Genomic DNA, 26,415 nt, shown 5'->3' with positions numbered 1-26,415 from the left:
CATCACCGACTCGATGGACAGGAGTTTGAACAAACTCTGGAAGCTGGTGATGGACAGGGAGGCCTGGCGTGCTGCAGTCCATGGATTGGCAAAGAGTCAGAGAGGACTGAGTGACTGAACCGAACTGATAGGAAACAATTAAAAATGAGTGCACAATCTGCTTTGACGTTTCCCAAAGAGCTCCTCAGTTTCTTCTAAATGATTTAAAATTCATTCCATTTTTTGGCAATGTGGCAGAAGTACTGAGAATCAAACATAATGGGGCAGCAAGAGGTCAACTTGGCACAAGATGTCAAGCCAATGTCAAAGGAAGTAGGTTCTGCTTCGTGTGGAGTCGGCAGCTGAGGGGAAGGTGGCTTGGTCCTCGAGGTGGGGTGGCCTGAGGTTGGGGGGAGACTGAGATGCAGGATCAGTGGAGGCATCTGCACTTTAAGAAGTTAAATGACACAAAATTCCTGAATTTAAAATCAGTTGGTGAATTTGGGGACATTCTCATTTCTGATCTGTTACCTCTTGCCCAGATTGCCTGAATTTTTTTACATATGAGCCTGAGAAAGGAAAAACTGCCTATTCTTTGGTTTTTGTTCTTTTTCTGCCTTCTATTGGGTTAACTAAGGATTTTTTATTATTCCATTTTATTTGATTAATTGCTTACATCTCTTTAAAAAATGTCTTAGTGGTTACTCTTATGGTTACAATGTACATCTCTAATTAACCGGAATATATCCCCAAGTAACATTAACAAGATATTACACGATGTTTCCTAATCTCTCCCATCCTTTGTGTTTGTCATCTATTTACACTTATACTGCTATAGCATACTGCTGTTGACAGCTATCTTCCAGACGGTTAGATAAGTCTACAGTTAAGAAAAATTATCTTACCTTCATTTATTCCATTTGTAGATCTTCATGCATATCCGAGTATATGCTATGTTTCACATCCCTTCTGCTTAAAGAACTTCATATAACATTTCTTTTAAAGTAGGGTCTTCTGGCAAGGTGTTTTGTTTTTCTTTCTTTGAGAAAGTCTTCATTTCTCTAACAATTCTGAAAGACATTTTCATGAAAAATTTCATAGAGACAGTCCCCCCTCCCCATTTTGTTCCTGTATAATGTCTTAACAAAATCTTTCCTGATATTAAGCTTTATAGATTTATGCTCTGTTGTCATTATCCATTATTTATTCAGATATTTCTTTTTCATTTTTTTTCAGATATTTCTCATCAGTCATTTTCTCTGTTTCTTCTGGGATTCCATTATGTTATGCGTTGGGACAACAGATCTTTCCCCGCAGCTCTTGGGTGATCTATTCTTTGCTGTCACCTCTACCCTCCTCAGTGTTCCAGTTTGGCTACTTTTTATTGACTTACCTTCAAGTTCAATTATTCTTTCCTTGGCTGCATCAAGTATACCTATGAGCCTGTTGAAGGTTTTGTTCATCTCTACTGTGTTCATTTCTTATTATTTCCATGTGATTCTCACAGTTCCATCTCTCTGATCAAATGACCCATCTAATTTGCCTGTTAAATACCTTTTTCATTAGAGCCTTTAACGTATTACTCACAGTTATTTAAAATTCTGTGTCAGGGAGTCTGGTTCCAGTTCTTGATTGCTTTTGTCTCTTGGTGGTGGGTATTGATTTTTCTTGTAGCTTTGTAAAAATTACTTTTGACCAAATTCCATGTATCTTGTGTTGGGCAGTAGAAACAGAAGTAAATAGATTTTAATTCTTAGAAATGGTCATGCCATTTCTTCTGTTAAGCCTTTCATGTTTTCATTAATATAGTTAAAAACTGGATGAGGTTTAAGGTTGCTTGTTGCTATGATTACCCTAAGTTCATCACAGCCTTCAAAATTCACTAGTGATTCCTTAAAGTGAGGGCTTGTCTTTCACAGATTTATCTCAGTGTCTGGGTAACCTTCAAAATTAGGTGTTCCCTTTTGACTATGCCTTAAGAGAAAATTTGGCTAAACTGAGGTTATTTTCATTCATTCAATATTACTGTTTACCACTTCCTTTGTGCCAGTCACTGTACTAAATGCCAGAGCTTGTAACTCCCCTAATACCTCACAACCCTCTGCCATTAGTCTGTACATCTGTGCTTTCTCTGTTGCCTTCAATAGCCTCCCAACATTTGTGTGCCTAGTAAATACCTATTCTGCCGTTAATACGATCAGTCTCCAAAAGTGATCCATCACCATGGAGTTCACTATCCTCGACATTTGTTGTGTACCTTACATGCTTCCATATTTAAGTAGTCTGTATTTCCTAAACTGCAAGTGCCTGCAGGCAGGAACAGTGTCTTATTAGTACACATGACGTGTTTCAGGTGTGTGACCACTGCTTTGGAACCAGCGTCTAGGGCAGATTGGCAGAGGACTTAACGAAGCAGGGGGCTGTGTGTACAGAACGGCTGGGAGGAAAGACACGGCCCCCCACGAGCTTTCTGTGTCGTCTGCTCATCCGTTTGCCTGAAGTGCTGATTTTTATGCTGATCTTGCAGACTGATGTGACAAGTTTAAATGGAAAATTAATTGTTCTATTATACTGCATGCATGCTCCCTTCATAAATCCAGTTGTTATTTTTCAGCTGTGGTCAAAGTTAGAGTGACCCAACCATGTGGTCAAACAATCCACATAGTTGTCTTAACAAGATATGGGTATTTTCAAAAATAGCTTTTGCAATAGGAAAACACACAGAAGAGTCCAACTGTATATAACTCAGTTCCAAAAAAGAACTCTGATTTTATTTCTCACATATTTTGCACAAACCGGAAAGAGGGACTGAACACTATTGTATACATGGTGAACAGCTGACAAGAAAAGAGCCTGGCACAGAAATGCAGGGTTTTTCTCATGTACTAAGTTTAGTTTGCCATAACGAAACACCATAAACTGAGTGACGTAAATTCATTTCTCATGGTTTTGGAGGCTGGAAGTCTGAGGTCAGGATGACACAGGCTGGAAACTGGTGAGGGCTAGTTTGTCTCCTTGTGTCCTCGCACGGCAGAGGTCTCTGGCGTCTCTTCTTTTAAAAACACCATTCCTATTATGAGGACCACATCCTCGAGACCTCATCTAACACTTACTGTATCCCAAAAGGCCTCAACTCAAGTACAGTCACATTGGGGGTTAGTTTTTTAACATGAATTCAGTCCACGACATCCCATTCTCCACCAATCACTTGTTGCACACCAGTGTTCTTACATAAAAATACCAATGTTTATTCATATAAATATAAATTCATATACAAAGAAAATAAGTTCTCCCCATTCTGAAGTTCCTCATTCTTCAGTACATCCTGTTTTTTTCCCCATTAGCTTGTCCCAGGCTTGTTAGATTTTTCATACCATGAAGATCATATATCTTCATATCGATAGAGACAGTATGGTAATGATTCTATTGCTCCACACAATTATGAGTGCTATTATCTCTTTACTCAGTCTTCTTTATTGTCACCCACAAGTTGCTGTTAGCTGAAAATGGCACCCTGGTGCCACAGAGAAAATCCCTTCTGTGATACTTCTAAGGGACAAACTCAAACTCTTTTTTCACGTGACCTTAAGTCAGGCTCACAGCTCCATCCAGAAAAATGATTTACAATTTACTTTGTTGTATATAACCAATGAAATAGCTTTAAAGTTACAATGAAAATAAAGTATCAGTTATTTTTATCAAATGAAGAATGCTCTTCATTAAAAATGACTGACCCAATCATCTGAGCTTGTTATTTTGAAACTAAGATGTATGATAAAGTCACTGCCTCATTGGATTTCAAATCTTCTGGTCAAATCATCAATTACTTTTGTTCTTTGGCTTTCAAAGTGGGACACATCATCAAACTGCCCCATTTTTACACAGTTTGTGTTACAGACATGCGTTTTCCCATACCTCTGTCTCTGCTACTTTGCTGGCCTCCCTCTCTGCTTTTACATATTTAAAACAATCTTAAGCCTTTTCCTCAGAATGTGTATTCTGATGTCGAATCAAGGATGAGCTCCGACTGTATGCCTTTCCACATTTACTACATTCATAGGGTTTCTCTGAGGAATGACTTCTCTGATGCCGAATAAGATCGGAGCCGCTGCTAAATGCCTTCCCGCATTCATTACATTCATAGGGTTTCTCTCCAGTGTGACTTCTTTCATGGAGGATGAGGGATGTCCGCTGGCTAAAGGCCTTCCCACATGTCTTACATGTGTACGGTTTCTCTCCAGTGTGAATTCTTTCATGTTGGGCAAGGTGTGCACTCTGACTGAAGGCCTTCCCACACTGATCACATTCATAGGGTCTGTCTTCACTATGAATTCTCTTATGTCTCGTAAGAGAGATGCGGTGACTGAAGGCTTTCCCACACTCCTCACACTGATAGGGTTTTTCTCCAGTATGAATTCTCTGGTGTTCAATAAGAAATGACTGGCGGCCAAAAACTTTACTACACTTATTGCATTTGAAGGGTTTCTCTTCAGAATGAATGTTCTGATGTATTTTAAGGTTGGCAGTTCCAGAAAACATCTTCCCACACTCTTTACATTCAAACAGTTTCTTTTTCTTTGTATGAACTTTCTGGTGTTGGATAAGGGATGAATGCCGATTGCAGACCTTCTCACATTTATTACACTGGTATAGTTTCTCTTTATTATGAATTCTTAGATGTAGAATAAGGGTTGAAAGCCGCCTGAAGATCTTCTCACATTTATTGCATTTGTAGGGTTTCTTTGAATTGTGAATTCTCTGATGAAGCATAATGGATGAAATTCTATTAAAGGATTTCCCACAATTTCTGCATTTATAAGGATTCTCTAAATGGTGACTTCTCTGCTGTAGACTGTGACTTAAGGCTTTTTCACAAGTTTTCTCTCCAGTATGAATTCTTTTATGTATAATAAGGACTGATTTCTTACTGAAGGCTCTCCCACATTTATTGCATTTGTGTATTTTCTTTCCACTGTGAATTTTCTTATGAAGTAAAAAAGATGACATGCGAATGAAGTCTTTCTTACATTTTCTGCACTGGTAGACATTTTCAACAAAGTGGCTTTTCTGATGTATACTGAGAGATGAGCACTGATTCAAGGCCTTCCCACAGTCAAAGACTTCCTTTTCACCATGAATTTTCCCATGTAGGAGCAGGGATGTCCTCTGAATGAAGATTTCCCCGCATTTATCACATTCAAAGCTTCTCCTTCCATTGTGAATTTTCTGGTGAAGAATGAGGGATGAGATCTGTCTGAAAGCTTTTCTACAACTACCGCATTCATAAGGCTTCTCCCCAGCATGAGAATTCTGATGAAATTTAAGAGATAAGCTTTGGCCAAAGAACTTCCCACAGTCATTACATTTTAAAGATTTCTTCTCTGAGTGTACTTTCTTGGGTTTTATTAGGACTGAATTTTTCCTGCAGCCTTTCTTTCCTGTGGGAACTTTTTGTGGCGTGGAAACGGGTTTCTGATAGATGCTTTGCCCAGATTTGTTGCACTGATTTGGAGGTAACTTCTTGGTCTCACCTTTAGACCCTAAGTCTGAAAGACATCAAGAAATTCAGTTTGTTTTCCTGTGCTAAAAAATGAAGCTGTTTGCAATAATTATCGACCAAAGTAATAACAATGATGATAATCAGAGTAATAACTCTTTGAGTGTTTTATTATGGTTTTAACATAGTAAGGACTTTATAGAAATATTTAATAGCAGAAATTCACAGAAGTGCAACTTGAAATGAATAGTTTTATTATTTAATAAATATATACCATATACTTTTGAAGAAAAGCTATGACAAACCTAAACAGTGTATTAAAAAGCAGAGACATCACTTTGCTGACAAAGGTTCATATAGTCAAAGCTATGCTTTTTCTAGTAGTCATATATGGATGTGAGAGTTGGACCATGAAGAAGGCTGAGTGCTGAAGAATTGATGCTTTTGAACTGTGGTGCTGGAGAAGACTCTTGAGAGTCCCCTGGACCACAAGGAGATCAAACCAGTCAATCCTAAAGAAAATGCTGAAGTTGAAGCCCCGGTACTTTGGCTATCTGACGCGAACAGCTGACTCATTGGAAAAGACCCTGATGCTGGGAAAGATTGAGGGTAAGAGGAGAAGGGGGTGACAGAGGATAAGATAGTTGGATGGCATCACTGACTCAATGGACAAGAGACTGAGCAAACTCCAGGAAATGGTGAAGGACAGGGAGGCCTGGCATGCTGCAGTCTATGGGTCACAGAGCTGGACAAGACTTAGCAACTGAACAACAACAACATATACCACATTAAACTCCATAAACTGTTCAATAGATAAATGTAGTTTTTACTATAGGAAAGGTCCAGGAAAGGCAGAAGGTAAACTATAGACAGACACAATTTGCCAAAACTCAAAACATAAGAAAAAGATGATCTGAATAGGTACATATCTATTTAAAACACTGAATCAGTAATTAATAACCTTCCAAAACAGAAAGTACCAGGCCCATATGTGTTTGGGCTAGTGAAATCTATGAAACATTTAAGGAAGACATCATTCCAATTCTGCATGATCTCTTACAGAGGACAAAAGCAGAGGGACTACTTACTACCTCATTGTATGAGGTCATCATTACCTTAACACCAAAACAAGACACACTATAAAAAAAGCAAAGTACAAACCAATATCTCCATTAAATACTTATGCAAAAATCCTAAACAAAATACTAGCAAGCCAAATTCAACAGTACACTAAAAGGATCATACACATGAGTGAGTCAGATTTATACCAGAAATGCAAGGATAGTTCAACATAGGAAAATAAATGTAATATATCACAATCACCAAATTAAAGGACAAAAACCACATGATCATCTCAACTGATGCAAAAAAAAAGCTTCTGACAAAATTCATCACTCTTTCATGATAAAAAAACACTCAATGAGCTAGGAACAGAAGGAACTACCTTAATTTCACACCAAAAACAGTCTGAACATTTATTAATTTGAATTAATAAGTTAATTAATTCAGTGAAGTGGCAGGATATAAAATCAACACTCAAAAATCAGTTTTGTTTCTATATACTACCAATGACCACTCCATAAAGAAAATTGAGAAAACAATCCCATTTACTATAACATCAAAAAGGATAAAATACTTAGGAGTAAGTTTAACCAAAGAGATGAAAGACTTGTACACTGAAAACTACAAACATTGCTAAAAGAAATCAGAGATATAAATAAATGGAAAGACATCCTGTGCTTGTGGATTGAAAGACTTAAAAACTGTCCATACCACTCAAAGTTATCTGCAGATTCAATGCAATCCCTATCAAAATCCTAGTAACATTTTTTGCCAAAGTAGAAAAAAGTCTTAAAGTTCATATGGAATCGCAAGGGACCCTGAATAACCAAAACACTCTTGCAAGAGAGAAATGAAAAAGGATGCTTCAGACTTCCTAGTAATTAAGATGGTGTGGCAGTGGCATAAAGGTACACACACAGACCCGTGGGAGAGAACAGACAGCCCAGAAACAAACTCATACACATCTGGTCAGATGATTTTCAACAAGGCTGCCAAGACTGGCACAAAGGGGAAAGAACAGTTTCTTCCACAAATGATGTTGGGAAAACCGGGTACCTACTTGCAAAAGAATGAACATGGACCCCTTATTTACACTATATACAAAAACCAACTCAAAAATAGACTAAAGACCTAAAATGTAAGACCAAAAATTATTACACTCCTAGGAAGAGAACACAGGAGGAAAAGCTTCAGGACATTGGATTTGGCACTGAATTTCTTTGATATGGCACCAAAAGCACAGGCAGCAAAATGAAAGAAGAGAATGAGAGTACATCAAACTTAACTTTTGTGTTCCAAAGAAAACAACAGGAAAAAGACAACCTATGGATATTGCAGATTGCATATATGATAAAAGATTAACATGCAGAATATATAAAGAACTTCTACAACTTAAAGACAAATGACCTTATTAAAAAATGGGCAAAGAACTTGAATAGATATTTCTCCCAGGAAGACAGACAAATGGCCAATAAACACATTAAAAGATGCTCAACATCATTAATCATTAGAGAAATTTAAATCCACAAAATCTCCTCACAACATAAAAACAGCCAATATATATATTAAAAAAAAAAAAATCAACAACAGAAAACAAGTGCTGGTAAGCATGAGCAGAATCTGGAACCCTTGTGTGCTACTGGTGGAAATGAAAAATGGTGTAGCCACTGTGGAAAATGGTATGGTGGTTCCTTAGAAAATAAAAAAAAACTACCATATGATTCAACAATCCTAACACTGGGTACATATCCAAAGGAACTAAATCAAGATCTTGAAGAGATTTATCTGTACATCCATATTCACTGCAGCATGAATCACAGTAGCTAAGAGATGGAAGCAACCCATATGTCCACTAACAGATGAATGGATAAAGAAAATGTGGTATATATATATACAATGGAATATTATGTAACCTTAAAAAAGAAAATCCTGTCATGTACTACAACATGGATGAACCTTGATGACATTATGCTAAGTGGAAAAAAGCTAGTCACAGAAGGTCAAATACTGCATGATTCCGTTCATATGATGTATCCATAGTAGTCAGAATCATACCAAGGGCTGACTGGAGAGATGGAAAGAATTAATATTTAGTGGACATGGGGTTTCAGTATTGCAATATTTAAAAAGTTCTAGGTACCTCTTGGGAGAAGGCAATGGCAACCCACTCCAGTACTCTTGCCTGGAAAATCCCATGGACAGAGGAGCCTGGTAGGCTGCAGTCCCTGGGGTCGCTGCAAGTCAGACACGACCGAGAGGCTTCCCTTTCACTTTTCACTTTCATGCATTGGAGAAGGAAATGGCAACCCACTCCAGTGTTCTTGCCTGGAGAATCCCAGGGATGGGGGAGCCTGGTGGGCTGCCGTCTATGGGGTCGCACAGAGTCGGACACGACTGAAGCGACTTAGCAGCAGCAGCAACAGATACCTCTTGTTCAACAATGCAAATATACTTAACTGTACATTTAAAAATGGTTAAGATGGGAATTCCCTGGCAATCCAGTAGTTAGGACTCTGTGCTCTCACTCCTGAGGGCACAGGTTCAATTCCTGGTCAGGCAACTAAGATCCCACAAACCAAACAGCACAGCCAAAAAATAAATAAACAAAAACTAAATTAAAATGGTTAAGATGGTAAATTTAATGTTATGTGTTTTTTTTACAATTAAAAAATTAAACTCATAACTGTAAAAATGAACTAAAAACACAACAAAATTAAAAAGCCCATAACTTGACCAATCAAAGAGGAATCTATTAATACTAGAGAAGGAAATGAGTTCTCGAAAAGCAGTCAAAATAAACACTTACGGGAAAGATTTTTAATTTTTTTTTTAAGGAATGACAACACTGCAAGTAACATCCTTATAAATACAATCACTAGAGAAGTCAGAATACACACACTTTCTCTGAAGGGAAATATGAAAACCAAAGCAGGATGGGGATGGGGCTATTAAAACCTGAGCTTCTGAGACCAGAAGCTCGGTTCAAACCCCACCTTTGCTGCTACTTCCCAGCTAGATGACCTTGGGCAAGTCACTGAACTTCTTTGGCCCTCAGTTTCCTCATCTATAAAATAGGAATAATCAGAGGACCTACCTTACAGAGCTGTTGGGAGGAACCTGTACTTAAAAAAGAGTATCAAGGACTTCCCTGGTGGTCCAGTGGTTATGAATTCACCTTGTCATGCAGGATATGCAGGTTCAACCCACAGTCAGGGAACTAAGACTCCACATGCCAGGGAGCAAATAAGCCTGCGAGCTCTGGAGCCCATGTGTCATAACTCGGGAGTCTGTTTGGCAATCCAGCATGACGAAACTAAGACCAGATGCAGCCAAGTAAGTAACTTTTTTTTTTTTAAAGAGTATCAGATACCTAGTGAGAGGCTTGTTGAATATTAATTATTCTCCCTCTGAGGACACATACTGAAGAGACTTGAGTTTTCTGCCCAACTTTGGGGTCTTTGAGGTGGAGAAAGTGGCTCTCAACTATTATCTTAAAGATGTTGCCCTTTATTGATGAAAGGCACTCACCCAAGCCCCGGCGTCTTTTCACTGGGTCCACCATCCAGGGCGCTTTCCCTTTCTCCAATAAGGTGATCACATTTGGTCTCCGAAAGCAAAGTCCTACAACACAGGAAAAACATTAAAACTGAGCATGATGTGGGCACCACAGCTATTAGAATCAGGCTTGGTCTCAAGAGAAATGGGGTTTATTCATGCAAAAGCAGCACAGAGGATGTGAAGGGTAGGTGGAGAAAAAGGATGAAAGGTCAGTCATAGACAGCAGAGCTATTCACTCCTAACTCTACAAAACCAGCTACTTTGGGGAAGAGTTGGAGCAGAGACTCCTGAGACTAGTCCTTCAGTTACAGTCTTTCCACATCCCCGCCTGCGGTCCTCTGGTCTGCTGTAGCCCACACTCCCACAACAACTGCTCCCTGTCAGCGTCCACCAGTAGCAGAACAGGTGGTTTCCACTGCTGCTTTGCTTTCTTCCCCTGCGACTCCCAGAACGAGCCCCAAGCTGCCCCCTCAGGAGGATAAACAAAACAGGCCGTGCTCCCCTCCCGTTGTGAAGTCTGAGTCCCATCCCCAAAGTCCTAAAAACTCCAAACTCTTCCCTCTGTCCCCCCAGCCCTAGGATGGAGGATGTGTCCTGTAGTTACCATCTCTATTACCTCAGCGTCCAATATTCACCTTTCAGTAGTACCTGTTAAGTCAATTCTTTATTTCTCTCAAAAACAACCCAAGTCCTCAAAGGTTATATTTTATATAGTTACTATTGATATATGACCAGTACCTACAACTCCTAGACATATACCCAAGAGAGATGAAAATATGCATCCACACAAAAATTTGTACATGAACATTCATAGCAGCAGATTCGTAACAGCCATACAGTGGAAACAGCCTAAATGCCTATCAACTGGTGAATGGAAAAAACAAAAGGTGGAATATTATTTGGCCAAGAAGAGGAAAAGAGATACTCATATATGCTACAATGCAGATGAACTTCAAAAATATTACTTTAAATGAAAGAAGTCAGACACAAAGGACAACATATTTGATTTCATTTTTATTGAACACCAAGAATAGAGAGATTCATAGACAGAAAGTAAATAATGGTTTAGTGTTTGCCTAATCTGGGGACATTAGTTGGCACAGGTAAATAAAAAAGTGATTGATGACAGTTACAGGTTTTCTTTGGCGGGGGGCGCGGTAATGAAGATGTTCTAAAATTGACTACGGTGATGGGTGCTCAAGTCTGTAAATACACTTGAAAATCCAACTGAACTGTATACTTCCATGGGTGAATTGTATAATATGTGAATTATACCTCAATAAAGTTTTTGTTTTTTTTTAAAAAAAAGCCAAACTGGAGTGGCTTCTGTTTCCCTGACTAACTGATTCATCGCCCTCAACAGTCCAGTTGTGGATCATGGGCGCAGGAGAGCCTTACCAAGAGAAACCAGGTTCTGGTAGTTTTCCAACATGACGTCTTCATACAGATCCTTCTGTATGGGGCTCAGCCATTCCCACTCTTCCTGGGAGAAGTAGATGGCCAAATCCCCAAACGTCACTGGCGCCTGAAATGGAAACGCAGACGTCCTTTCACTGTGGGCTTGTGCTTCCACCCGGCGGGAGAAGACAGTGGACTTCCAAACAGGGAAGACACATGGTACCAGGGTTCTACTAAGGAAACACTTGAGGTTCTGAGATCAAAAGGGGCAGTTGTAATAAATAAAACACAATGCAATATGATACAGGTGGTATTAAAGGTTTTGTTCCATAAAAAGCATATCAACTTGGACTTACACGGCACTGACAAAGACAAGGCATTCTGCTAGGTACCCTGCACCCCTAGCTCATGCTGGGCAGTGACCGGGGCACTGCCAGAGGACCACAGCAATGTCACAGATGTGGGAACTGAGGTAACTTACTGGAGGTCTAACAGCTTGTAAACGGAGAAGCTGGGGTTCAGTCTGGGCAGTCTTGCTTCTGATTCATGTGCCTAACCACATAGGAGTGCATTATACATGGCAAAATTTTTGCAGATGTTATCAAGGCTACTAATCAGTTGACCTTGAAACTAGAGGAAGTAGCCTGGATTATCTAGGTCGGCTCGGTGTCATCACAGGAGCCCCCAAGAGCAAAGGATTTTCTCCAGCTGGTGGAAGAGGAAAGCGGAAAGGGAAGTTGGGGAGTGGTACTGGTATTGGTATGAGTGGTACTGGACCTGTTGATGCTGGTTTGAAGATGGGATGAAGGGAGCCACATGGGAAGCGGAAGGCGAAGGAATGAAATTTTGCCAGCAACCACTGAGTTCAAAGAGGACCCTGAGCATCAGATGGGACCACAGCTGGCAGACACCTTGGTTTCAGTCTTATGAGACCCAAAACAGAGGACCCAGCTAACCCAAGCTGGGTCTGAACCCCAACCCACAAACTTGTGAAAATAAATGTATGCTGTCTTGAATGGCCACTTTTGTGGCAATAGGAAACAAATACACACAACTTGAAGAGCAGAAGTGTCTATTATGAGAAACTGCATTCAGGAGGCTTACTGTAGAAAATCACTTGATCGCTAAAATCTTGAAACATGCCTATTATAGGAGGCTGCCTCACTGGCCTGGCTCAACTAACTCTATCTGAACACCTACAGGGTCAGAAATCTCTCAAAGTTAGAGAAATTTCCTCCTCATAAATATGGGCTGTACAAGTAGAAACAAAGCAACATGAGAGATTAACTCCGGAGGACAACATCCAGCCCTCTGCCCCAGCAGGTCCCACCTGGGCACTCATGTCCACCTTGAGAAATCACGGTGTCTCTGGTCTTCTCTCTGGGGAGGGAAGACAGGCAGAGCCCCTGGAGATGCTGAATGAATAGGTGAAAGGTCAGGCGCACAATGAGAAAAAAGGAGAGGGGGGCCCTGCTCATGCTCCCACCCTCTGAGGTGATGGAAGGAAACCAGGGACCAGGTCTTGGCTGGGTCTCCATGGGGCAGGAAGGAAAGAAATGGTTTCCTACAAGGCAGAAGAACTTTCCTGAAGGAAGAGCAGTCACCACTTACCTTGGACTTGGACTTCCCCCGAGCTGCAGGCATCCTCTCCTCCCTCTTGCGGGCTCACAGCTGGAGGAGGGCAGAGCACTGAGAAGGTGGGCCTGGGGGAGAAGAGAAGCCTTGAGACTGCCAGGGCCACTGGGAGGGCCCACAGCCTCCGGGCCCACACCTTGGTCACACACACTGGGGAAGTCAAGAGCATCATCTGAAACATTCCTGCCCCTTCTCAGCATCAGGGAGGAGCTGCAGCCAACACCATCTATTCCCAAGATCACAGGAGGCGCCAGGTCAGGAGACACTGAAAGGGGCAGACGCCTGCTCTTCCAGCTGACAAGGAGCTGTGGAGTGCCCGCCACGTGCCAGGAGCTGTCCCAGGGGCTGGCGGGGGAGCAGAGTGGATAAGCACCCGCTCCCGGGTCTCTTACGTTCCAGCAGGGAGGACAGGCCCACACAGAGCCCAGTGTGAACTGAGACCCCTGCTGTGAAGGAACCAGGACATGAGCAGGGAAGGAGGGGCAAGTTGGGGGGCAGGGGGAGGGGGGGGAAGGCCTCTCCGAAGAGGCGCCGGAGCTGCGGCACTCACAGTGCAGTGCACCTGTGAGTCACCTGGGCGCGGGGAGAAAGGCATTCTGGGTAGGGGTACAGCAGGTGCAAGAGCCCTGCTCAGACCCACGCCGGGCGCGGGGAGAAAGGCATTCTGGGTAGGAGTACAGCAGGTGCAAGAGCCCTGCTCAGGCCCACGCTGGGCGCAGGGAGAAAGGCATTCTGGGTAGGGGTACAGCAGGTGCAAGAGCCTTGCTCAGACCCACGCTGGGCGCGGGGAGAAAGGCATTCTGGGTAGGGGTACAGCAGGTGCAAGAGCCCTGCTCAGACCCATGCTGGGTGCAGGGAGAAAGGCATTCTGGGTAGGAGTACAGCAGGTGCAAGAGCCCTGCTCAGGCCCACGCCGGGCGCGGGGAGAAAGGCATTCTGGGTAGGAGTACAGCAGGTGCAAGAGCCTTGCTCAGACCCACGCCGGGCGCGGGGAGAAAGGCATTCTGGGTAGGGGTACAGCAGGTGCAAGAGCCCTGCTCAGACCCACGCCGGGCGCGGGGAGAAAGGCATTCTGGGTAGGGGTACAGCAGGTGCAAGAGCCCTGCTCAGACCCACGCCAGGCGCGGGGAGAAAGGCATTTTTGGGCAGAGGTACAGCAGGTGCAAGAGCCTTGCTCAGACCCACGCTGGGCGCGGGGAGAAAGGCATTCTGGGTAGGAGTACAGCAGGTGCAAGAGCCCTGCTCAGGCCCACGCCGGGCGCGGGGAGAAAGGCATTCTGGGTAGGGGTACAGCAGGTGCAAGAGCCCTGCTCAGACCCACGCCGGGCGCGGGGAGAAAGGCATTCTGGGTAGGGGTACAGCAGGTCCAAGAGCCCTGCTCAGGCCCACGCTGGGTGTGTGGAGGGGAGAGAGTGCAGGTGAGCGGGAGCAGCGTGAGGGAGCAGGGAAATGGTGGGCCTGAGGTGACTGGGGGCAGCAGGGGCTGGGTCATGAAGCGAGTGATAAGCAGTTTGGAACTGATCTAAGCATGATAAGGTGTGGGGAGGGGTGGTAGCTGAACAGAGGAATGATGCCTGACTTAACATTTAACAAAAATTTTTCTCGGTGGCTATGTGGCGAATACTATGGATGTGTGTTGGTGGGGTAGGAAGCAGGAAGCAAGAGCTGCAGAAGGGGCTCATTAGACAGGTGTGCAGAAATCTCAAAGAGATACCTCAGTGGTGTGCACCAGGGTGAGAGAGTAAGAGGTGAGATGCCAAGAATCGCCTCCGAGGGAGGCCCTCTGTCGCCCCGTCACTCTAAACCTGTGCTGTCCAACATGAATACCAGCAGACACCGAGTTCTGGAAATAAGAAACTGTTTCATTTTATTTCAATTCATTTATTATTAAAACCATAAAAATGATAAATACTAGAATCATCGAATTAAAATTTATCACTAATGTAAGACTAAAAACTGACCCTTAGTTCAGTTACTATAAAACTTTTAAGTATGTCTGGAACAATTTGGGTTTGTTTGTTTTGGCCATGCCATGTGGCTGGTGGAGTTTCTCAGCTCCCCAACCAGGGATGGAACCCAGGCCACAGCAGTGGAAGCCCAGAATCCAAACTACTAGGCCACCAATAATAATAAATATTACAAAATTTAAATATAGATCAAATATCTCCAATAAAAATTAAGTGTCTGGATTGAGGTGAATTCTAACCATAAAATACATACCTGATTTTAAAGACCTAGAATGAAAAAAAAAAGTAAAAAATCTCATGGGTAATTGTTTATATTGATTACAAGTTGAAAAGGTAGTATGTCAGATATACCATATTGAGTTTTAAAAGGTATTATTAAGACTATACAATGTTGGAAAGACAGTCTCTTCAATAAATGGTGCTGGGAAAACTAGATAGTCACATGTAAAAAAAAAGAAAAAAAGAAAGAAAGAAGATCATTCTTTAACTCCATACACAAAAATAAGCTTAAAATGGATTAAAGATCTAAACATGAGACCGAATACTATAAACCTCCTGTAAGAAAACATAAGCAGAACACTCTCTCATATAATCACTGCAATATCTTTTTCAATCCATCTCGCAAAATAATGAAAATAAAAACAAACAAAAACAAATGGGATGGGACCTACTCAAACTCAAAAGCTTTTGCATAGCAAAGGAAACAGTAAACAAAGCAAAAAGTCAACTCACAGATTGGGAGAGAATATCTGCACCGATGTGACTGGTAAGGGATTAGTTTCCAAAACTTATAAATAGCTTATGACACTTAGCAGCATCGAAACAAACAACCCACTCAAAAAGTGGGCAGAAGGCCTAAGTAGGTCTTCTCCAATGATGACACACAGATGGCCAGTTGGCACATGAAAAGAAGTTCAACATCTCTAATTATTAGAGAAATGCAAATCAAAACTACAATGAGGTATCACCTCACTCCAGTCAGAATGGCGATCACCAAAATCCTAAAACAATAAATGCTAAAGACAGTGTGGAGAGAAGAGAACCCTCCTACATTATGGGTGGGAATGTAAATTGGTGCAGCCCCTATGGAGAACAGTATAGAGGTTCTTTAAAAAACTAAAAAGAGAGCTACCAGATGACCCTGCAACCACAGGCCTGGGCATGGATCTGGAGAAAAACATGACCTGAAAGAATACATATGCACCCAACGTTCACTGCAGCACTGCTTACAGTACCCAAGACATGTAAGCAACCTAAATGCACATTGACAGAGGAATGGATAAAGATGTGGACATGTATACAATAGAATATACTCAGCCATTAAAAAAATGAGACAATGCCATCTGCAGCAACACAGATGGACCTACAGTGTTTTACTGAGTGAAGTCAGACAGAGAAGGAGAAATACTGTTTGACATCCCTTATATGTGGAATCTAAAAAGAAAGGATACGAAAGAAGTTACAAAACAGAAAGAGATTCAGACTTAGAGAACGACCTTATGGTTGCTGTAGGAAGGTCATGTACACACTGCTGTATTTAAAATGGATGCTGGGTAGTCTGCAATGTCTGCCAATTTCCATGGTGCAAATACTGCCATCAGAGTGCACTATGAGATATCAAACTGATGCCCCTCAACCTGAGGCTGCGGAGATGTGTGCACTATGGGCCTGCGTGAGCCGGGGCAGGCCAGCTCCAGCACTTCACTGCCACGTGGCCTCTAAGCTCTTCTGACTAATGTCCCTGCACAGCAGAGGAGAGCTAATGTCTAGCTCAGCAGCCTGAGAACACCCCAAGGCAGCTGCCCCACCGCATAAAACTCCTGAAGTCTTCTGTTTGTTTTCTGCAACAACCATATGACTTTTGCATTCCACGTCATGATAAATCTGTGTTAATATAAAAACTGTGTTTAAAATCATACCAGATTCTTCCTTTCTGATTCTTCAAGTCAAGTGGACTGCTTTAGGAAGTGGCACAGCATCCATCCTATGGTTTCTCATAGCCGCTTGTGCTCGTCACACACCCTGAAATTGAAGGTGCGTGATTCTTGTCCACGAAGTAATTTCCTCCAAGGAACTCAGCACGGCTGGGAGGGAAGAATAGCAGTTTGTCATCAGATAATTCTGGATGCAAAGTTTGCCTCTGCCGATTACTGGCTGTGGGAGAGCTACACAAAGCCTCAGTCTGCTCATCTGTACAATGGGGTAAACGCAAATCTGCTGTGCCCTTAGCTGGTAGAAGTTTACCTGAGTTACCCTCAACAACAGGCACACGGTTATTTCTCGCCTTCCTTTTCCTTTTTAATTTGGTATACACCAAGCATCACCAAGGATGCCTGACACCCACCAAGAGGGCTGCAGTAAGAATTCTCACACAGTGCTGGTTAGAGAGAGACTGGTGACTTGGCAATACTGCCTAAGACTGAGGGTGCACATACTATTTGACCCAGGTATTTCTGGTACGTCTTTGGACATTCCTGCATGTGTGTAAAATGACAGGGTTTGCAGGAGGAGGCAGGACAGTCCTACAGTGAAGGGCATCCACCTGGAGCCAGGCGGTCTGGGTTTAGCTTCCGACTTCGCCACCCACTTCCTGTGTGACTCAGACACCCTCCCTGTCCTCTCTGGGCCTCAGCTTCCTCAACAGCCAAATGAGGAAAATGACCAGGACAACTCCACAGGGCTGCTGTGGAAACTAAATGAAAGAAAATACTCAATAAACTCAGGGGAGTGCCAGTGCTAAACAAGTGTTAGTTTTTACATTATCATTACCTTACTAAGTCCAAGCTCACAGAGCTCAGCATATGACAGACCAATAAACCGAGAGATGATGGAACAAGGAATAGCGACTTTATCTGGAAAGCCAGGAGACTGAGGAGGTGGCGGACTCACGTCCCAAAGAACCACCTTGCCTAAGTTAGAATTCAGGCTTCTTTTATGTGAAAAGGGGAGTAAAGGCAAAGTAAAGACAAACACTTCCTGGTTCCAATAAGCCTCTGAAAGCAATGTGTTCATTTCTTCCTTCTTGCAGTCATTCACAGGTGGCCCTGGTCAGGAGGATTCTGGAGACCTAAACAAAGATATGTTACCTCCATGCTCATTACCTGGCAGACAGAGTTCCCAGAGGTGGGCCACTATGTATAATTTAAGCTTACAGGCATGGCCCTTTAGTGATTAATTTGTAACAGAATACAAAGGTTCTCCCCATTGCAATTAACTACCTGTCAAGAGCCTGGAAACAACTGCCAATCAGTAACAAAAGGAGTGACTGAACGCTACATGCACATACAGGGCACCAGGTAGCTTTAAAAGGAATAAGGCAGCACTATACCAGTGGGTCTTTCCTGGGGGTAAGTTTGCTCCCAGGAGATGCAATGTCTGGGACATCTGCAGTTGTCCCAGCTTGAGGGGCGAGGTGCTCTAGGCCTCTAATGGGCAGAGACAAGAGACACTGCTAAACATCCTACAAGGTACAGGACAGTGCCCAGAGCATAGAACAAACAATCAGGCCCACGATGTCAGCTCTACTGAGGTTAAGAAATCTAATGTGCCTGTCGTGTGTGAAACGATTTCCAAGACATGGTGTAATGATGGGAAATAGGTGTAGAGGAAAATGCTTAGGGGAAAAAAAAAACAAAACAGGATATGAATACTTGAGTGAAAAGGCACAGACAAGTTCTGGAAACAGAATAAAGAAGTTGCTAGCAATGACTGTCCCTGAAGAATGGAATTGGGTCACTAGGTTTCAAAGCTCCCTTTTCCCTGTCTATGCTTTGGCAAACGCACAATCACCTCTTCAAAACAACACCACAAAATAAAGAGGCTGGATCCCACTACACCTCAGGGCAGGGCTCTAAACCAGGTCCATATTCTGAGTCCCAGACCACAGGGTGGGAAAGGGCTGTGCAATTTTAGCACAACGCTAAAGTCTTGCTCCTAAGATGAGGATGGCTAGAACCTGCATGAGTACGAGCTTCAGAAATTCCTGGAGAGCTCCACCCGCACTGCTGCCAGTGTTGCCAGCTCCTGGCTCGATACCGCGGGCCAGAGCCTCAGCCCTGACTGCCACCCCAGGCCCGGGGTGAAGGAGCCAAAGGGCGTGGGCGTGGGCAATGGGGGCCGTGGGAGATGTCGCTGCTTCCCCGAGCGCTATGCCCCATCCATTCAACAAGGACACGGCCAGCATGACTACAGGCGGCAAGGAGGTGACCAGGACCCCCATGACACTGCTAGGCAGGAAGACTGCGACGGCTGCAGGCCCTGTCCCACCAGAACACCCGCCTCGGGCCCACCTGCCAGGGTGTCACAAACCCCACCAGCTATGGCAACGTTCTCACTGAGGGCTTCCCTGAGGTCATACATCTCTGCGTGGGGTCCCCATGGTGCTCACTGGCCGCAAGACAGAGCTGAGGAAGGACGCGGAGCGGCTGCACAAGTTTCAGGAGGCCCAGCTGGAGCCTGGCACCTGCACGCAGAGCCAGCATGCCCCCTACTACCTGGAATGTTCTGCCGTTTTGGGAGAACGAGGAGGACATCTGAGAGGCCGCCAAGACTGCCCTGAGCACTCTGCAGAAGGCACAGAGGCAGAGCAAAGCTGCGCACAGACTGCCCCCCCGATCCAACCCCCTCCCCAGGTCTCAAAGGGCACCTGGAGTCGGGCGTCTCCAGGACCTCGTGTCTGGGGCCTGGGGTCAGGCTCTTGACACATTCTGGAACTCTCTCCTTTCCCAGCTGGGGCACAGACCACAAGCTCGCCTCCAGCCGACGTGATAGTGGTGGGGAGGGTGGATTCTGTCCCTCTGTACCCGGAAGCTGGCATTTGGCACCAGGACTCAGGAGTGCCCTCATCACAACCAGCCCCCAGCTGTGTCCCCCCATGCACAACAGGTCGTCAAGGCCTACGCCTGAAATGCGAAATGACGTCCGGTACGTGGACCAACATGGACTTGGCGGCCTTCCACAGCTCCCAGGTCTGTTCTCCCAGGTCACCCCTCCCCAGGCTCCTGAAAAGGCATGGCTGCATCCTCCAGATTCCAGCTTTCTCCCCCCAGGAACTTGGGCAACACGGTGGGGCTGGGGCCCATCAGGGGACACAGGCCCCAGCCCGGGGCGTGGGGGCTGCAGCAGCCCCCTCCCACCTCCTCATGCAGAGGACTTCAGTCTCAGCCCTCAGCCCAGCCACCATCTTTCCAGAGCTGGACGCACAGCGGGCAGAGAAGAACTTCTCTCAAAAAGCATTCCCTGGACCATCTATCTGACTCCTGCTCAGCGACTCCTCACCTGCAACCTTCCCCCAACCACTACCTGCCAGAAACCCAAGATGAAAAGTGACATCAGCTCCAAGTGACCTTAGGCAAGTCGGGTCTCTCTACAGACTGTTGCCTCACCTGCAGAAAGACAGCACTGGCTCATTAAACCGTCATCACACTCCCCTCTGTCCCTCACAAGCCCCACTTCCGCTGAGAGGTGGAACCCAGGCCATCCTGGCCGCCCAGGAGAACAGACTCGATGAACACCCAGCACAGATTCACTGAACCTCCTGGGAGGTCTGGGGTCAGGGGCCCCCGAGTTTTTAAACAAGTGCCCCGGGTGACTCTGATGTCCCACAGATTGGGAGCTGGTGGCTCCCGAGTCAGCCCGGGAATCAGCATTACCTAAGATGAGCTCATAGCAGCAGGTGGTTCCTGCCCATCCCAGTTATCTCCCACATCAGCCCTCTCCCTGGCCCAGTGCTTCGGCCTCCAGTGGGCCAAAGAAAGAGAATTCTGAAGTCCACTCTACCCCACCTAGGTTCCCCAAGGCCCAGCCATGGCCTGGGGAATCAACAGAGCATTCAGTCCAAGACCTCATGGAAAAATCATAGTCTAGGGCAGAGGCCCATAACATACAGTGTGTGTGCCAAATCTGGCCACTATCTTTGTAAAGTTTTGCTGAAACACACAAAAAAGTTACTGGACAGTGGGACTTCCCTGATGGCACAGGGGATAAGAATCTGCCCACCAGTGTAGGGGACACAGGTTTGATCCCTGGTATAGGAAGACTCCACATGACATGGAGCAGCTAAGCCTGTGCGCCACAATTAATGAGCCCACGAACCACAACTACTGGGCCCACATTCTGCAACTACTGAAGCCTGCACACTCAGAGCCTGCGCTTCGCAACAAGAGAAGCCAAGGCAATAAGCCCGCTGCTCACCGCAACTCGAGACAGCCTGCGCAAAGCAACAAAAACCAAGCACGGCCAAAAATAAGAAATAATTTTTTTTTAAGTTACTGGACAGTGGCCAGGCCTCCCTTCTGGGCACAGCACACCCGTGATCCGGGGGGCTCTGCTGGGTGTTGAGCTGGGGACGGGTCCTGACATACCTGAAAGGCACACAGACTTGCCGCCTCTGTTCAGCCAGCTTCTTCCTGCCGCACCACCTGTCTGGTATTTTAAGCTCGCTCTTACCCTGAACCTGAAAGCCCCAGATGCCAAGGATAGAGGATGGTACTTTCTTCAAAGACGCAAGCGCAGCTGTAACAGAAAACAGGCTTTGCACCTGAATGTCAGCCCTGCCATTTTCTCTGCTGGGCATGGGAACAGATTTGACTTCCTCACTTAAAATGGGATGGGGCTAGGAATGTCCCTACTGCAGGGAAGTGCAGCGGTCAGGACTACCTTTAATAAGATATTGAAAGCACTGGTATCTCCTCTTCCCTCCCCACCATCAAATTAATTTCTCTGATTCTGAGAAGCCCCAGAGGAGCCCCCAAACTCTCACAGCTGTAGCTCTCAATCCTGTTTGTACACAGTAATCTCTCAGGAGTTTTTTAATTAAAAACTGATGCCGGGGTCTGATGCCAGAATATCAAGTCAATCTCTGGGTCTCTGGGACCTGAGTCCAAGCAAGTCTTACTCCTATCTTCAAAGATTTCTGCTCTATGCAAAGGCACAGTTTAGAACTACTGCCCCAGTCTCGGAGCCCCAGGCTGGAGATCTCCCTGTTGAAGCCCAGACCTGATGAGCACTGGGGAGGACAAAGTCTTTGATAAACTCAAACTCTTATATTCCCTGATCAAAGAATTCCAAGGAGGGACTTCTCTGGTGGTCCAGTGGTTAAGAATCCGCCTGCCAATGCACGAGACACAGGTTCAATCCCTGGTCTGGGAAGATCCCACAGGCCTCGAGGCAACCAAGCCCACGTGTGCCACAACTGCTGAGCCCGTGCTCTAGAGCCTGGGATGCTCTGCAACGAGAAGCCACCAAAATGAGAGGCCCGCGCACTGCAACTAGAGTAGCCCCTGCGCCCCACAACCGGAGAAAGCCCGAGAGCAGCCACGAAGGCCCCGTGCAGCCAAAAAGAAGTCAATAAATCAATAATCTTTTAAAAAAAGAATCCCAAGGAGTCACTCCTGGCTTTGGAGTTAACTGAGATGTCCACAGGAAGCCTTGGTGTTAATACTGAAAGTGCATCCACTGTCACTGTATAATCCCTTCACCCTGCTTTACTTTTTAAGATACTTATTGCCACCTGTTATAAATTTAACTTCATCTCTCTACTACATGCAAGCACCAGATGAGTAGAAACCCAGTCTGTCTTGTCAGCCTGGCCCACGGCAGGTATCTGAATGCTGAGTGAGGGACTGCCTCTCAGAGCCTACCCAGGCTGCAGGCCACAGATACTGTTTTTTTCTTTCTCATCTCCGGAACAATATCCCTTTATCCCCTCTCTCGTTGAGCGCCCCCCCGCCCCGGCCCACCCTCACGCCCTGAGAATGTTCATGGTGTGCCCTCATCATGGTCCTGTACACTAGTAGTTCTTAACTAGGAGGACTGTATCCTCCACAGGACACCAGGCTGTGTCCACAGACATGTCTGCTTGTCAACATTGGGGAAGCGGGGTGTGCTACTGGCTTCTAGTGAGTAGAAAGCAGAGATAATGCTAAATATCCTACAATATACAGGATAGCCCTCCCCTGTACCCCACTCCAATGAAAAACTATCTGACCTTAACTATCCAAAGTGCCAAAGCTGAGAAGCCCTGGAGAGACTGACAGAGGTCTCCAGATCTCTGTGTTACTAGGAATACTTCTCCCCAGTCCCTGCCACTTCCCATTTGGGATGGCAACCCCATACGCTCCCTTGGGACAGCTCCATCCAGGAAGACCCTCTGCTCCCGCCCTCCCAGGACCCTGACCAGAAACTTCTGAATGTAAGCTTGACCTAGACTTTAAGGTTATTCTACCTCTCGACCGGAAACCCTTTCCCTGGGGCTCCGCTTTTTGCTTTTCTTCCTGTGTGGATTTTATTCTCTGTGAAATCTCTGCAGTTATTACACTAATAATAAAGCAATTATCACTTATATATTGCTTACTTGTGTCAGGTACTTTTCGATTGGGTTGATCAAAAAGTTCATTCCATTTTTTCTATAACATTTTACAGAAAAACCCAAACAAACTTTTTGGCCAACCCAGTACCTGACATTCACCACAAGCATAAGATCAGTACTATTATCTCCATTTTGCAGTGGCAATATAAGTGACCTCCCCCCAAATCACACAACTGAGTGATGGAACCATAAGTCCCAGAGTCACCCAAGCTACACTGGTAGGAAGCAAACACACAATCACATGCAGTCACAGGTCCCAGAGACCAGGGAAGACTGCATGTGTGTGTGCGCTCACGTGTGTGTGTGTGTGTGTATGCAAACACACAACCATATGCAGTCACAGGTCCCAGAGACCAGGGAAGACTGCGTGCGTATGCGTATGCATGTGTGTGCGCGCACGTGCTCAGTCTTGTCCAACTCTTCTCTGACTCTGTGAACTGCAGCCCCCCAGGCTCCTCCGTCCATGGGATTTTCCAGGCAAGAATAATGGAGTGGGTTGACATTTCCTCCTCCAGGGGATCTTCCCGACCCAGGATAGAACCTGCGTCGACAGCATTGGCAGGCAGGTTCTTTACCCCTGTGCCACCTGGAAAACCACGGCTGACTCTGCCCGCCCTCCAGACGCATTAATGCAATAACAGGCAAAAAGGAGCAACTGGGCCCGAAGAGTTCCGCTCCTCAGCTTCAAGGATGACCGCCCAACCTCAAGTTCAGAGATGGAGATTCCGCCAGCATTCCCCACTGTGCTCCCACCTCAGGGCGGGGACAAGGACACACGGCCACCAGCACGACAGCGAACACCCGGAGCCCACACCGCGCTGTGACAGCCACGCTCCGTCCTGGGAATTTGGATTTCACGACGTTACCCCAGGTAACCGTCCCAGCGCTGACGCGGGTGCTGTCATCACCCGATTTTACCCAGAAGCCCGCACGCCTGTGAAGCGGCGCAGCGTCCTCCCCACGGGGACCCTCCTCCCGCGGCTGCAGGGAAAGACACGGCACGACGGCGCCGTGACAGCGCCACCCATGCACAACCGCAGAGCCGCTGACGTCGGACAGCCACCGGGTCAAACCACGCAGCCACGCCAGACAGCGCCACACACACACACACACACACACACACACACGAACGCACTCCAGCGGCACGAATCCTCACAGCCACACTCACACGCCCGCCCCCGGCGCCTCCCCTCAGGCGCAGTCGCTTATTCCTCACACGACCACCACAGACCTCGCGTGGAAACACGAACGCGGGCCCGAGGCACGTCCCCGTCCCCACACGGCCGGCTCCGTCACAGACCCGCAGAAACGCCACCATACGCCCTCCTCCCCTCACAGCACGGCGGCGCCACCTCACGCTTCACACACAGTTCTTCATCTCACACTCCGTCACCACACGACCAGACACGGCCCCCCGAGCGGTCGCGAGCGCCCAGACAGACAAGCTCAGCCAGACACATATCCACACTCACCCGGTCCTCCCGGGTCGCGTCCCGGCGGCGACCACAGCAGCTGCGCTGGCACCTCGCGCAGGCCCCGCTCCCGGGTCGCTTCCCACGCAAGCGCACTCCCCGGCGAGACCCCCGGGCCCCCGCTGCCGGCCCCGCCCCGTCACGCTCGGGACACGTCGACGGGCCGCGGCCCCGCCCTCAGGGCGGCCCCAAGAGCGCGAGGCCCCGCCCCTAAACAAAGCCACGCGGCGCGCAGGCGCTCACTCACCTCGCCCACGGGCTCGGGCCTGAAGCCCCGCCCCCTCACACGCCGGCCGCGGCATGCAAGCTCGCGCATTCCGAGCCGCTCTTGGGGGCGGGGCCCCGCCCCAGGCCCCGCCCCCCTGCGCCGAAGCGCGCAGGTGCAGGGTGCGCTTTGCGCTCCCGGAGGCGCCACCTGTAGAGGTCCTTAGGACGTCCCGTAGACGGATTCAGATGCTGAGGCCCTTCCTTGGGCCCTTTAGCCAGACCCCGTCTCCCCAGTTCTCTGCCCTCCTGGACATCCATACCTACACGCTCCCGTCCGGGGGCGTTCCATCCCAACACCCCTTCCTCTGCCCCCAGGGCTTAAAGGGACGTGGAGCCGGGCTCACCCGCGGCCTGGAACGCGCGCGCTGGCGCCTGCGCACTGCGAGCTCAGGCTGCTCCTCCCAGAAGCCTCCGGGACGTGGCGCGGCTCTCGACGGGCAAGCCCGGGTCGTGACGTGAGGTTGAGGGATCCCGGCTCACGGTGGCTCCGATCTCTCTGGCCCAGAGTCGAGTGGACCCAGGAGAGGGGCGAAAGGATGGTCCTCCAGAACAAGGATGGAATCTCGTTTGCGACTTGGCTGAACGAACTGCCCCAGAGTCCTTTGCGTGGCGCCTTTCGAGACTCGGACTACACCTCCCAGGAGCCCCTGCGGCCTGTTTTCACGCCTTGTGATGCGTGTGGGCCCGGTGGGGACGCGGGCGCCCTCTGGTGGCGGCGCGTGAGGTGATCGCGAGACTGAGACGACGGGACGTGTGAGCTCGCTCCCGTGATCTGGGCATGCGGGTGCCGGCTTGCGATTGTGCGTTGTGTGTACGTAACCCACCATTTGTGGTTGTGTACTGAGGAGAGTGAAAAAGTTGGCTTAAAGCTCAGCATTCAGGAAACTAATATCATGGCATCTGGTCCCATCACTTCATGGGAAATAGGTGGGGAAACAGTGGCTGACTTTATTTTGGGGGGCTCCAAAATCACTGCAGACTTACTCCTTGGAAGGAAAGTTATGACCAACCTAGACAGCATATTAAAAAGCAGAGACATAGCTTTACCAACAAAGGTCCGTCTAGTCAAGGCTATGGTTTTTCCAGTGGTCATGTAGGGATGTGAAAGTTGGACTATAAAGAAAGCTGAGTGCCAAATAATTGATGCTTTTGTACTGTGGTGTTGGAGAAGACTCTTGAGATTCCCTTGGACTGCAAGGAGATCCAACCAGT

At 46.5% G+C, this 26,415-nt stretch overlaps 1 protein-coding gene across 5 annotated transcripts; it reads right to left on the bottom strand.

Annotated features, from left to right (window-relative positions):
- Nucleotides 1-23: 23 nt before the first annotated feature.
- On the bottom strand, nucleotides 24-25,678 carry ZNF667 (zinc finger protein 667). 5 transcript variants are annotated; one of them, XM_043900385.1, is made up of 6 exons: nucleotides 24,937-25,112; nucleotides 17,016-17,180; nucleotides 13,106-13,197; nucleotides 11,495-11,621; nucleotides 10,067-10,159; nucleotides 24-1,049 (listed from the first exon to the last, which is right to left on the bottom strand). In XM_043900385.1, the coding sequence occupies exons 3-6, from the start codon at nucleotides 13,136-13,138 to the stop codon at nucleotides 1,033-1,035; spliced, it is 270 nt and encodes an 89-aa protein (XP_043756320.1). In that variant the 5' UTR covers nucleotides 13,139-13,197; nucleotides 17,016-17,180; nucleotides 24,937-25,112; the 3' UTR covers nucleotides 24-1,032. The 5 variants fall into 5 exon arrangements, with proteins under 5 accessions (XP_043756320.1, XP_043756316.1, XP_043756318.1 ...); XM_043900381.1 differs by lacking the exons at nucleotides 24-1,049; nucleotides 24,937-25,112 and adding exons at nucleotides 2,715-5,525; nucleotides 25,548-25,678; XM_043900383.1 differs by lacking the exons at nucleotides 24-1,049; nucleotides 24,937-25,112 and adding exons at nucleotides 2,715-5,525; nucleotides 25,464-25,574.
- Nucleotides 25,679-26,415: the final 737 nt, after the last annotated feature.

This window comes from Cervus elaphus, chromosome 4 (genome assembly GCF_910594005.1).
Source record: "Cervus elaphus chromosome 4, mCerEla1.1, whole genome shotgun sequence".
Taxonomy (NCBI): Eukaryota; Metazoa; Chordata; class Mammalia; order Artiodactyla; family Cervidae; genus Cervus; species Cervus elaphus.
This window is presented reverse-complemented; position numbering and strand designations above follow the sequence as displayed.

Excerpts from the sequence above, each read along its gene's own strand:
- ZNF667 (XM_043900381.1), bottom strand. The coding sequence starts at position 13,138 with ATGCCTGCAGCTCGGGGGAAGTCCAAGTCCAAG. Across the intron at positions 11,622-13,105 it reads GGGGGAAGTCCAAGTCCAAG|GCGCCAGTGACGTTTGGGGA; the intron begins GTAAGTGGTGAC and ends TTTCCATTTCAG. Across the intron at positions 5,526-10,066 it reads GAAAAGACGCCGGGGCTTGG|ACTTAGGGTCTAAAGGTGAG; the intron begins GTGAGTGCCTTT and ends GATGTCTTTCAG.